The 13,926-nt window shown below is 35.2% G+C and overlaps 1 protein-coding gene across 11 annotated transcripts in view; it reads right to left on the reverse strand.

Moving 5' to 3' along the window:
* Window positions 1-13,926, reverse strand: part of LOC124630485 (polypyrimidine tract-binding protein 1) — a 350,786-nt gene that overhangs the window by 186,903 nt on the left and 149,957 nt on the right. For 2 of the 11 annotated variants that reach the window (XM_047164415.1, XM_047164420.1), the window contains exon 3: window positions 8,536-8,692. The exons of the other annotated variants lie outside the window; for them this stretch is intronic. In XM_047164415.1, the coding sequence (XP_047020371.1) occupies window positions 8,536-8,544 (9 nt within the window). In that variant the 5' untranslated portion in view covers window positions 8,545-8,692. The remainder of the gene's footprint in view (window positions 1-8,535; window positions 8,693-13,926) is intronic. 11 annotated transcript variants of the gene reach the window in all.

Below are 13,926 nucleotides of genomic sequence, written 5' to 3' on the forward strand. Positions count from 1 at the left end.
GATGCTTTGACACAGAATTTGATTTTGTACAAATTATCGTTTTGAATCTCGATGTCTGCTTCGAGTAATTTTAATGAGTGAGCTGTGTTGAGCTGCTTTGTATTATTTAGCGAGTGAAACGTGACTGTTGTAATAAATTGTAATACAATGATAGATTACATTTAATTTTAAATATTTATCATTTATCAAAATTATGTTGCTGATATTATACGCAGCTAATGAAAAATTAAATAAATATTGTATGCCCGAATCCTTAAAACAACGAATTTATTTGATCACCCTCTAAATGAAATGTACTTGGTAAACGGTTAATAGAATTTCGTCCACAATGTAGCTCAAGAGATCTTGTTTAAGCAAGATCTTTTTGTGTTTACTCGTTATTTTTGGGCTTTTTAATAAAGCCTATTTTTTGTGTAAATTATTACAAATATGTATGAAAATAGCCTATCATTGTAATACCAATAACACCTACTGTTTTATAACGTGCAATAAATTCGAAAAAAATGGACGTAAAAATAATAAAAAACTAAACTAAACACGGTGTACACTTTATTTGATGCAAAACAAAAGCATAATAGGATCCAATATCTCCGTGATTCAACAATAGATGGAAAAATATTCCTTTTCAATTATAAAACCTATTGTTGGAAACTATTCAATAGAAATAAAAAACCTAATCGAGCGTTTCACCTCTTTATTGTGTGTCGACAAATATTTTGCATTTCCTGGTAACAAACACAATTAATCATTTTCGCAGATAATAAAAATGCATGGTACACAAATTATTTCCATGTGTTTTATTTTATTTCAGCGCTTGTGTGAAGTCAGGACTTGAAATCGAATTACCAACTGTTTATGTATGTATTTTGCATGAACTACTCATTCCATCCATTTCTAAGAAGAGCATCTGAAAGAACAATTAAATAAATAATAGTAAATCTTTTAATAGACAAAGGTATATAAATCTTTGTCTTCTTATGGGACAGCAGAGTAGACAAAACCCCAGGTAGAGGTCCACTTAATGCAATACTGCATAAGTTACTCTTTTAAAAGCTTGTGAACCCCAAGACAGCACACGTGGTCAAAGATCAACACAACGATGTTAGGTTAGGATTGAGCTTAGGAGTCTAAATTCTATATTTGCTCCACCATTCACCAATATTTGTATAGGATCAGAATTCTTATTTGCTCAATAATTGTGATTACGTATGGAACAATGATCCTCTAGTACTCGTAATATACATAGCTAAGTAAATATGTTATGAATATTCATGATTCAATATAGTCCTATCCGGGCACATGAGACACGGAGTTCAAGATAAATATATGTAACCAACTTATTTATTTTTCAGCGAAGGTCCCTTTGCATAATATACTCAAAAACCTGCAGAATTTTATTTGAACTTAAAGATTTTTAATTACTGTTTTCTCATTAACTTTACATAGATGATTTAGATAAGTGAAAGTCTTAAATAAGGCCTCAAAGTTTCAAAACTTTGAAGACTACGCAGATACACTAACGAAATAAATGAAACATTAATTCGAGAGCATTAACCAAAGGCAGGTACAGACATAAATACACATCTGAGATCTTTATCTCCAGCCGTCTGTAGCACGACTTCACCGTCCAATTCGGCAACTTAAGATGCAGCCCTTTCATGATAAGACCACCAGATGTCGCCGTAGATGTAATTGCGTTCGCCTTTGTGCCATTCCTAATGAAAGGTTCACGAAACTGATATCTTTAATCAACGCGAACTTGTACAACGATGCGGGTGTTTGACGAAGTCGCAGTCAATGTAAGGATTATAGCAAAAATAATTGTGGCCAGCGGCGGTTACGTGCCATCGCCGTACTAAATTAATTAGTGGCACACAAAATAGAATTAGGAGAAAGGTACGAGCTAATGTTTGAGCTTTAGAAATGTTGGGCGAGCTGCAACGTGCCGGCTAATTAGCTTTGTGTATTTGCTTTCGTATTATTGAAGCCGCTAATTGTAGTGACACTGTGACCACATAATATGGCGGTCGGCTCGTCACTTCGTTCTATTATTTGATCATATGTTTGGAATTACACCACTTACTAATTCTATTTAGGTTTCAAGTTGCATCATAAACTTTGCTGTGCTGAATCCCAGACGTATAAACAAATTCGTTTTTTTTTAAGGAAATAACTAATCATAACTAAGTTACAATCAAAAGCAAGTCATCTCAGATAGCCCATAAAGAGCTGATTCGGAACATTAGCAGCAACACAGAAACGTAAGGAAACTAATCTCTTTGAGACAATACTAAGGCAATATCTCTGGTTTACGACGGCCGCCTGACTAAATCTACAAATATTTGAACATTCCCTCACTCCACCATTGTCTAGGTCAAACTAATTTTGGGATCTTCTGAGAAGTAATTTAATTCCGCATTAAGACCATCAGTTAAAATCTGGTTAACCTTATAATTAAACTTGTTTATTGAGGAAATCAAATCAGTAGTCGTTAGGGAAAGTAAACACGGTGAATCCTTTATATTTGTATGACAATCTTTTTATACGGAGTGTACTTAATTTTAGCATAAGAAGTGGTTCAGAAGGCAGTCAAGGATGATCTTATTATGCAACGATAGGGATGAACGTGCAAAGTTGGGGGAACCTGAGAAACAATGTATGCGAGTGTGAAATTATGTTAAGTATATATAAAAGTCGTGGTTGACTACGTAGAACATAAATTCCCCTGTATAGCCTATTCACAATATACTGCGGCAGTTTCCCCCCTCCAACGCGTACTAATAACTACTTAAGAATATCTAGAACGCAGGCTAGATTTTTATGCTTTACGGCTTTGTAAAGGGATTTGTGAATATAATTTGATAGACGTCTAATTTACATGAGATTCTTACACTATATTTTATTTTCTTGCTGGCAAGTAGTTTGAAGGAAATAAATAAAATAACTATATTTTGTTATTACACAACTAACAGATATTTTTTACAAGACTATTTATTATCATTATTCTGACAGAACTTAGTACAGTTCTGTAAAAAAGTATTTTTTCTGTACCTATGTTATATTCAAATAGCTGATGACCTTTCGCACACGAAAACACAAAACTAATATATCGAGAACCCAACTTCAGATTACAAGTGTGTGACCAGCCTTTCAACTAGCTCTAAACGATGTATACAGCTGTTACAATAATGTCTAAACGACTATGCAAATCTGGCCATCAATGGACCTAGCACAACCAAGAATTATGATTGAAGTCAAGACGGCTGTATAAAATTCACGACGGCACCGTTGATAGAACTACAAACTTAAATATTTTATGTACACTTGAAAAATAAGCTTTTTAAAGTACAAAATAATATATGAAAGAAAATAAAATATTAAGGTCTCAGTATTTTACAACTGTATTACATTTGTTTTTGTCTTTGAATACAGGTTTAAATTCAGTAATATGTTACTAAGTATAACGCTAGGCTTGATCGATATTATGTACTCCTATTGAAAGAAACAAAGTTAATTCCACCTTTTCAGAGCAATTAATCAAGTTCAATTTAAGGTAAAAAATTCTACGCACTAATTAATATTACGACTCTGATAAATGCGAAGAATTCTGAATCGTCCTTCCTTCATGAAAACTCTGAAAATCAAGGCTGTTAAATAATAGGATATACATAAGTTGGAACTCTTTAAACTGATATGAAGAAAGATACGGTCAAAGATATACTAAACTTGCCTAGAACTATTCCATTCACATATTAAAGAAGCTCCAAGGAATTCTGTTACCCATTAACCCTTCCTTCTACTAAAAATGACGCCCTCCCCACTTGATTTCGAAGGTAAAAGTGAAATTGATCCTGCGGGCCGCGTGAGTCGTTCCGCTCCGGCGCATAGCGGGCAAGCCGGGCCCATACATCACTTAGTGACCCGAGACGAGACCCGCGCATGCGTACGACGCCTTTAAATGTAAACTTTACACCGAACCCTTGGGTATTGGAGGATAATTTACCTGGTGAGATGCTAGTTTGAAATATTTTACCTATAGTTATTGGATTTTTTGTTTGTTTTATTTTTTTGGAATTTGAGCAGATTTTTTGGTTGGATTTTGTTTTCAAATTCAGTCAGACTTGTTGAACGGAGTTAATACAATTGAATATAATGTATGGGTAAGCTGTTTTAATGTAGCGCGACTTCAAAATATATATATATTTTTTATTACTTCCCTGTTAAACACAGTGAAACCAATTCATAGTATGAAGCTTGCAATAATAGGCTGAGTAACAAATAACACTCGAAAAGTTCGTATCTTCTGCCGTCCATACATTTCCATGTAATATCCACACTGGTTGTTGATTAAACAATGCTTTTGATCAACACGAAACGCCATGACGACATTCCCTTAATGACATTCAAAAAAATTCGTCATTAAAAGTCAATTGAATTTACTTGTTGGCGGCCGATTCGGGGCAGCAATCAGCTTGTCCAATTACAAGAGCCGACAAAAAATATGCTTTTACACGCGTCATTTGTTAAATAATGTGTGGTCAATAAAATATGATTAGATTACATTCGGTACGTTATTATTTTCATGATATTTTAATGTGTATAAGTACTTTACCTACTCGTATTTTATGCTTTTATAAGACCTTGATACGCTCTCCCCAAGTAGAATAGCAGGAGTTAATAAATAAAAAGCAGGTGTGACAGATAGACGGACTGGCAACACGGTAGTATAATGGGTTTCTTTTATATCATTGCATCATAAATCAGAAAAAGCACCTTTGTTATCTCAAACTCAGACAAACAAATTTAATAAGCAAGTCAATTACACGACAAACCAATTTTAAGTACTCACCCATATTTATCAAAGCTACGGAACCTAATTGGCACAATTTACAAAATCACTGTAAACGCTAGTGTAGAAAGTAATCCCGGTAGTCAGGTAATAAACATAAACGTTTTCCCCAATAAGACTCGATGCAAATTGAGTCTGGGAGGGTCGCGGCGGCGGAGTATTTACCTATCGTAGGAACCCGATCAGGCCACAAGCTACTAACTAGTTGACGTCGTTCAAAATATTGCTGATTCGAATAAAAAACCGATTGCTATCTCACTTTGATGTAGTCGAAGGAAATGGGATCTGCTTCCGATCCGCGAGGAAAGGGAGAAAATCTCCTTCCCGGTTTTCTGGGTACCGCAGGCGGTGATCCGGAACCCTATAAATCTTGCTCCAATATTTACCTGTCGGTTACGCCGTGTGGACCTCTCAAACAAAACAAATGTAACGATATTATATTCTGTGTGGCCTTTTAATGGTCTGTTTTTAAATCGAAATCTTTCATTCACCTTTTGTTGCAGTATTTTTACAAATAGGTTTCTTTATTGAAGTCTATAAAATATACTCAAAATGTTTGCAAACATTTATATCGAGTGAAGGCCTATCTCCCCCCTGTCTCTAATAAACACCTTTAAAATAAGTATAATACTATTTATCTTCGTTGGTGACCCGATGATGAAAATGTCAATAACCAAAACCTAAAATCTAAATTAAGGAATCGTTTTAACTTATACAAATACTGTCAATCTTAATACCATTTTCAAGTACAGAACCAACGTGTACAAACAGATTACTCGTTTGGCTTACTTTTTAAATTTCCTCGTGATTGTAAAGAGGACGGATAGCGTCATATCATCTTGGAGGGCCCGGTGTCGACTTTTGACCGTTTCGAGTGCCGATCTAATTTGCCGAATCGCGGAAGCATATGAAATTTAATCGGTTCGCTTCACCGAAGACGGTTTACGATAATACTGTGAATTTTCTAAGACATTGCGTTATTGTCTTGTCTTGGAAGATGCGGTTTGGAAGTGACAAACTGAGATGTCTTATTTTGTAGACATACACGACATGGCGAAAAAAATTAATTGTATAGATACGGAACACATTCAAACAAACGCAATTTACTCATATTGCTACCTCAAATATTTCTGTACTTTCGTTCACAATATAAGTTAGATATAGATTGTAATGTTGGTAACAAGTCTTGATAATGATTAAAGATTGTCGTCAAAATTGTTGATGAAAAACGATCTCCTCATAAACAAAAGAGGCCGAAAGGTATTGCTTCCCTGATTAATAGGTAATTAGCGAAGTCATTATTTATATCTCCTTGCATTTCCTTATATTGTTTAAAGGATGATATTGATTTTTCCCAGATTCTGGTTTGTTTTGAAGTAAAGCCAAAGTTCCGAGCAAAGCTTTGACCTACTAACGGGTTAGAAGCCCGGAATTAATCCAGGTTTTAGAAAGGTGTTGGAAAAACCTTTGATAATTCTGAAATGGGTTTGTTTGAACCGTATATTTCTGGAATAATATAAGCCGTTCATGGTAACTTATTTTGTGGGTTGTGTTTATTTGAAAAATCTTTATGACAGCGAATACCGATAAGAATGAACTGAATACTCATACAAAAGGAACTTTAATGACTTTTTAATATGTTATACAATCGTCGGCCTGTTTACAAAACACGGTTTGTTTACAATTGAATCCATGACTGCATATCAGAGATGAACACGTAACGATAATTAAATTCAAAACAAAAGCTGGAACAAACGGGACGTGACGCGGCCGCTGTAAGTCGAGCGTTGAGAAAAAAAGCTTGGATTTGTGAAAATATAACTTTCCCCTAACACAACGTTTTCTTACGTATTTCCTTTGCAGTCGCAGGTGAGATTTATCTTCGGATAATTGGATAAAGAACGCGTTTGCGAGAAGTGATACGAGGTGGAAGAAGGGGGAGTGAGGGGTGGCGCCCGAGAAAAAAATCGGAACAGCCAATGATGTGTTACTTTTGAATATAAATCTTTTGTTTGAATTGTATTGCCGTGTGCTCGCAATGTTTTAATTGCTATTCTTTTTGTAGTACAGATGGTTCACGTCTCTTCGACCTTTTGGTTATTGAGTTATTTATTGGAATAATTTATTTATGTACGTCGTACTTATTACGGAAGTTACAATACTGATTTTATTAAAGAGAAAAATGTGCGCAAAAGAAAGTGTCTCATAAATATGTGTGTTAACAAGTCAAATGACAATATGCAAATCACAGTCTACGTTAATATTCACGTACCCGTTCCCCGAAATCCGCAATGTGCCAATTACTTTGCACAAACCGTCAATTACACTGACCTAATTCAACACACATTACAGCGTATAATCAACCAGAAAGTAAATATTAATAAAACTTACACTGTTACTAAAATTATTTGGCGACCACATTAAATTAAACCTGTCAAACACAGCGGATTAAAATAAGACACAAAACAAACCGCACGTCGACCAACCTCATTTGTAATGAGCTTTACATAGTGCAGAATTAATATCGGGCCGGATAACAATACTCGCCACAAAATGTTCATTTAATATGAAAATGTACTCTACATAACCACCCGATATACGATCCCGGACCTCCCAAATATTTAATACTCACGAAAATATCTCAATGTTATTAACAATGATTGAAATTCTCGGTCACCGAAACGTTGCAAATGTCAAAGCGACTCCAACGTTGCTTTCCCTGCTCTTAACTTGATTAAATTAAAAGAAAATAAACATGGTGAACCGCTATTTCATTCACATTCGTCAATAAATAAAATCACAAACGTCCAGTTAATTTCAAAGCTTGTTTATATTTTATGTTATTATAATAACAAAACAATCACAACACGTGGCACATTTAGTATTAAAACAATAAATAAGTAAAATATGAAGTTAATTAGTACTTTGAAATAACATTCCATATTCCACAACGAGGTAACAAAAGGGGAAAAATGAAACAGCTAGTGTTCTACAGTTGGCAAATACCGGAGCAGAACAATCAGAGAATTGAAATATTTACTGAAACTTGAACAAAACTAGGCAGAACACAATGTATGTTATGTGAAATGTTAAACATCGAGAAAACTGACTACACACAGAGTTTAGCGTAACGTAAGCGAACGAGAATGCCGTACTTTTGTGTAATTTTGTATATGGATATTCGAAAAGTGCTGCGTTGGTGGTAAGCATTTTGCGTTCCAGTTGTGTTTGTTACTCACATGTACGGAAAATGGTACAAGGCAAATAATAAGCTTAGAGATTTAAGCTTAGGTTATCGATAACTCATCGACAATTTAGTCAGACACTTGATTCTTTGTTTTAAATAATATTGATTAACTGATGAGCTCTGATTTTAATAATATTATGTGGTTCTTTATTTGTTTTGTTAACCACATAAACACGAACGCATGCTCGTCGCTATCGCTACGCAAAGATGTGGAAGGTCGGCCTTAAAAAGTGGGTAAAAAAGTGCGACACACAATTTGAAATTCTAAACAAAAATTCATACATTCTACGTACCTAAACCGTATTATTTGATTTTGTTTTGCGGGCAGTGAGTGAGTGATTTAGAAATGTATTTACAAAGTGAAGCCCCAAACACACGAAAGGGTTAGCGTGGCGTAAATTGAGAGCGGTGAATAATTCATATGTATTTTTGGTATTACCTTGACCATTTCACGTAATGCGACCGTCTGTCGCTTGCGCAGGAAGACGCCACGTCCGAACGCGCACTTATACTTTAGGCACTTTAATTTTATTTACACTATTCTATCAAAGTTTCTTTCTACTGGCTTCCAGCGCAGTTCAGGATAATAGCAGGTCCTGAAAATTAATTCGAAACGTTAGTAAGTAAACTAATCAACTTTAATGTTTACATAGAGTTATGAAAACGAAATGCTTGTCCCAGCTGTCACAACAGTTTAGGAGAATTAATTTTATTTGAATCTCAGATGCAGTACGCACTAACTTTGAATAAGTGGTGTTTTAGTTATTTCACATTTAATGCACGAGTGTATTTTAATATAAGTAAGCTTTCTAATTTAAGTAAGAATATTATTTGGCTTACGTACATGAATGCAATGACATTAAATGATCGGGGTTTGAGTAACTGTAACCTATGTTAGCACACGACTATAAGGGTGCGTCCACATCTGGCGAATGCGCCGCGAATGCGCAGCACGCGAGCCGATCGCGAGCTGTCCGCGAGCTGCGCGCGTGCAGTCACTGCAATAGTTCGGTGCGCCTCTTTAGCGCAACTCACGCAAGGCTCGTATAGAGCGCGCGATCTGCGCGCAATCAGTTCTCGCCCTCACAGTTCCGTATATTGGCTCAGTACTATCGAAGATGGCAGACGTCGCGCGCCGCCTGCGCGCCGCTCGCGTGCGGCGCTTAGGTCGCGCGCGAGCTGCGCGCGTGCGGCGCAGAAGCGGCGCACGAACAAAAATGCACGCGCGCAGCTCGCGGACAGCTCGCGATCGGCTCGCGTGCTGCGCATTCGCGGCGCATTCGCCAGATGTGGACGCACCCTAAGGGATGAAACACATAAGCTGATGATCAATCTGTTCAATTTGAATACGATTTTTCGGAATCCAGGTTTTATGGTAATGCCGACTATCGCAAATAGCTATTGCCTCTGGTATAATTTTGTAGTCACAGTAAAATATGAAGTTTTAGAGGCAGTGAGTACTCTTTGAGAGATAAACGACATCACGCTAAATCGACAGTGTAATAGCTAACCAATTTAGTTGCTCGATGCGGAAGCACGGAATTCTACTTTTTTCCTTTTAAGCGAGTTTCGAGTTTGCTCATCGGAATTAGTTTGCATCGACGTTTGATCGGATATTCCTTTAAAAAAGTTAAGCAACGGTACCGAGTAATCTGATTTTTTTTTTTTCATTTTAATTCCCGGTATACTTGTTTGAGTGTCATTGCGTTAGGGTTTGCTCTTTCAATTGGTTGGTTCTTTAATTGCTTTTTTGGCCATCTTGTTACGAGTATTGGGAGGTAGCCGCTAGCGTATTTATCATTTCCCTATAGACGAAATTAAGAACTTTTTTGTGCTGTAATATAAAACTTTCCGCAGTATATTTTTAATAGTACATGATGTGCTTACAAAAAGCGATACTAGACTTGGAAGTAATTTATTTATACATATAGATTTTCCAGCGTATTTTGCTTAAAAAATCTGAGCGTGCAAATGACTATGTTAGCCATAGATAACTGCATTTACTAGTTTCCTACATAGCAGGTTTATGTTAGAGTTATTTTCAATTAAATTCTGAACCAGCTTGTAACCGACGTAGCTTTTCCATTAAAACAAAGCATAATTAATATTTTAATTGACCAGATTAATTAATATCTGAGTCTGTATTATTGTATTTTTAAATTAATAAGTATTTATTTCCTCGTAAAATACTTACGATTGCTATTTGCTGTAAATTAATTGGTTTTGAGAATCCCAAGTTAAAAGCATATTATAAATGCAGGTTGATAATGATACCTTTGCAAAATGTAAATCGTATGAATAATTTGTGAGTAAGAATTTTCAGTCATAAAAGTAACATGTTTTCAGAAGCAGTATTAACTTTAATTATTTTATTGCTTCTTGCAAAAATTACATACCTACTAAGGATAATCGGATAGGACCGAAAAACGAATAATTCAGGACGATGACATCTGTATCCTAACATCTGTCTCTTATGGTTTACCGTCAGTTGCACAAAGGTCCATTAAAGTTAAAGCTTCTTAAAATCTATTGCTGTCTCTTTCTTTGACAACAAGATAATAACTGATAGCAATAGATTTAATGAAGCTTTCATTTTAATGGACATTTGTGCAACAGACGGTTAAGATTTTGGAAACTAGACTCAAACCTAGATCAAAGATGACTAGACTAAGTAGCTGTGTTACTCGACTGCGGAAGTTAGCTAGGCAGTTGTTTTACGTGAAACACTAGAATTTCGATGTTCTGTATATACATAATTCCCAATAACTTATGACACAATGAAACTCACTTCAGAAGAGTATATTTTTTCTTGTACACAATAAGATGAAAACAATAAAGGATAATACAAAAAAACATGGATGAGTACAATTGCACTTTACTTCTTTATATAAGTAAGAGTATAAAATATAGAATATAAAGATTTATTCCTAACTGCTGTAGTAAAATTTTCCGCCTTGCCATGATATTTTTAAACTGGAATTTAATACAGCGTAAGTATAATGTAAAATAAACAAGTAAAAACCTGTATAGTTTTTCATACAAACAAAATATTTAAATTAAGTTTCTGAGAATTCCCCGTATGTGCAGGTATTTATAGGATTTTAAGGCTTTAAAATATTTCGAACAAAGCTTTTTGGGTTTCCTTTGATTTTTATTAAAGTAGGTATGTTCTTTGTGACATGAAGAATAATATATTATTTACCAATTATTATGCATCAAAGTACTTAAAGTCATTTTGAAAGAACGAAATAATACTTATTTTACTGAAACTACATATTTCTGCGGCATATTCATACATATGAGTGATTTTTTAATTTTACACAAAAAATTTAAAAATTAAAACCTTCTGCTTCCAATTTGTCACTGAAAAAGCTGAAATTTAAGTCGTTTTATTTAAATATATCTTTAAATATTACCTTCATTTAATACGCCGTGACTTAATTTACAATTCTTAAGCACAATTTATGAAAACGAATGTCATTAATTAATATATTAATCAGACTTTGCTTTGCAATAACGTCATTACAGCCATTTTTTGTGTGTTCAAAAAATATTGCTGTCTCTCTGCGGAGCCTTAAATTTTTTTCACTAGCAGTCAGTCATTTTAAAAATTTCAAAACTGTCTCATAATTTTTTGATCGCCTAATGGAATTATCAAATAAAACAAAACCTATAATGACGAAGATTAACGAAAAACCACAGTAATAATACCTATATAAGTCTAGTAGGTGGCTAGAAGACAAACACAACGTTTATCCTCAATTTTCAGCACAGGAGAAACTCACGTACACCCACGAGAGGTAACTCTTCAAAGAATTTAAATTAGTAAAACAAGGGTTCCAGCAAAATATATGATTTTAGCAAAGCGTATTATGGATACGACAACACAATTTTCCTACTAAGGAAACTTTTGAGGAAGTTGTTACATTAAAAATTTAAAACTTGGTGGGAACAAGAACTGTGTATTTAGTGAGTGAAGAAAGGTAGGGGTACCTACTCTTACAGGATGTGTGTAAGCCTCACTTTAGCTACTTCTGTAAGGTATTGTATTCCGTTTTTATGTTCCCGTTACATATTTTTAGCCAAACGCACAAAAACAAAACTATATTTCCATTTACGAGTAACTACACCAATTTTATGCTGAAAAAGATTTTCATTTAGAACATATGTAGTGTATGTGTGTCCATTTATAAAAGCTTCCTATATTTTTTTAGGTACAATATTTTTGTACGTTAGTTTAGTGTTTATTCACTGCGGAATAAAAAGATGCAATTTTTCATAGATTCCGGTCATCCCGGGTATCGACTGAGCAAGTTTTTATGAGATATTTATCGTGGACAATCTTGCGACGGAGTTCTTAATCAGGGCGGGATTAAGTCGTCTTGACCCGACGAGTCTGAGCAGGTTTTAGTCACAATTGCCGGAACACTTCCCGAACGGCCCGGAACGGTGAGAGCGGGATTGAAGCGTGACAAGCATTTTTTTCAAGATTGTTTGCCGCCAGATATTGCTTTGTTTAAAGGATAAATGTTGCCTCTAAGAATAGCTCAGTGCCAGCACTTTTTTATTAATTTCATTTAAAAATACCGCTGTAATAGTAGCAGCTTAAGATGTTTCTTAAGTGGAAACACCACGGAAACACTAATAATATATCGGTTAACCGATAAACCGCGCAAAGCATTTTATCGGTAGCAACCTTTGTAGTTAAACAGTGGGGGATTAAGTCATTCCGGCGGTCGGAAACGCGCCGTCCGCGCCGGTTCTACTTAGAATTACTGGATGTCTCGGCCGATGAGTTGCATCCGAACCGCAACACTGCATATTTGATAGGCTAAGTATTTTTAACAAATTATAATACGAAAAGATATGGGATAGAAAATAGAATTATGATTTTATTTAATTCAGTCCCCGCATGAATTATCAAAACGAAATAAATAATCCCAGACACACGAAAATATCAAAACAAAAGTTTTGAAACACTTACAAACGAACCAGGTTATATTATCGACAAGGGGTTCATATGGCGCATTGTATAACTTTCACGTCACAATACGGGTAATAAAGCATTTTTCCGCGACGGTGGCTGACAAAAAACGAAAATTTTAATTGGCACCGACAGTAATATAGTCGGAAACATTCATTTGTTTTGTCCCAATTCACAACACTCGAGCCAGCGGGTGCCTCGCACCTCGAAAAAGGCGCGTACGAATTGTGCGTGGAACGTTACTGACACGCGAAACCCCAATTACAGTGAGCGTGGTGTTAAAAATTAATTTATATATTACCTCGCCCTTTTAACTAGCGATAACACCCCTAAAACGTTATATATTGCTCTTTTTACCCGACATGTTACCAAACTATTAGAATCAAAACAGAAATGGATTACCGCCATTTATAAAATGACGAGCGAGGATTGGATAGTTTTGATTTATGTCGTGTATTCAGGCGTTTAACTAATACGGCTATCATGTTACGTCAGTGTTTTAGTCGAACGTATGTTAGTTTAGCATGTTAACTGTCGGCTAGTGGACAGAAATAATTAGGCTCCTATCAAAGGATTATAGATAACCGGATGTATATTAGGAGAAATTGTTACATTGGATGTTGTAGCCAAATGTTGTCACTGCTCTTCCAGTCTTACATTTCCTTTTGTTAATCAAGACAAATAAAAAAATTTAATCACATAATAAATACGTTAATCAAACATAATAGTCACATTTATTCATTTCCATGTTTGTCATATTCCAAATATTTAACTTTTCAGAAAAAAATTGTTCGTTATCTGAACATAACTTCCCCTCACTGGCTTACATGACGTTAAGCATAAGCT

Source organism: Helicoverpa zea, chromosome 5 (genome assembly GCF_022581195.2).
Source record: "Helicoverpa zea isolate HzStark_Cry1AcR chromosome 5, ilHelZeax1.1, whole genome shotgun sequence".
NCBI lineage: Eukaryota > Metazoa > Arthropoda > Insecta > Lepidoptera > Noctuidae > Helicoverpa > Helicoverpa zea.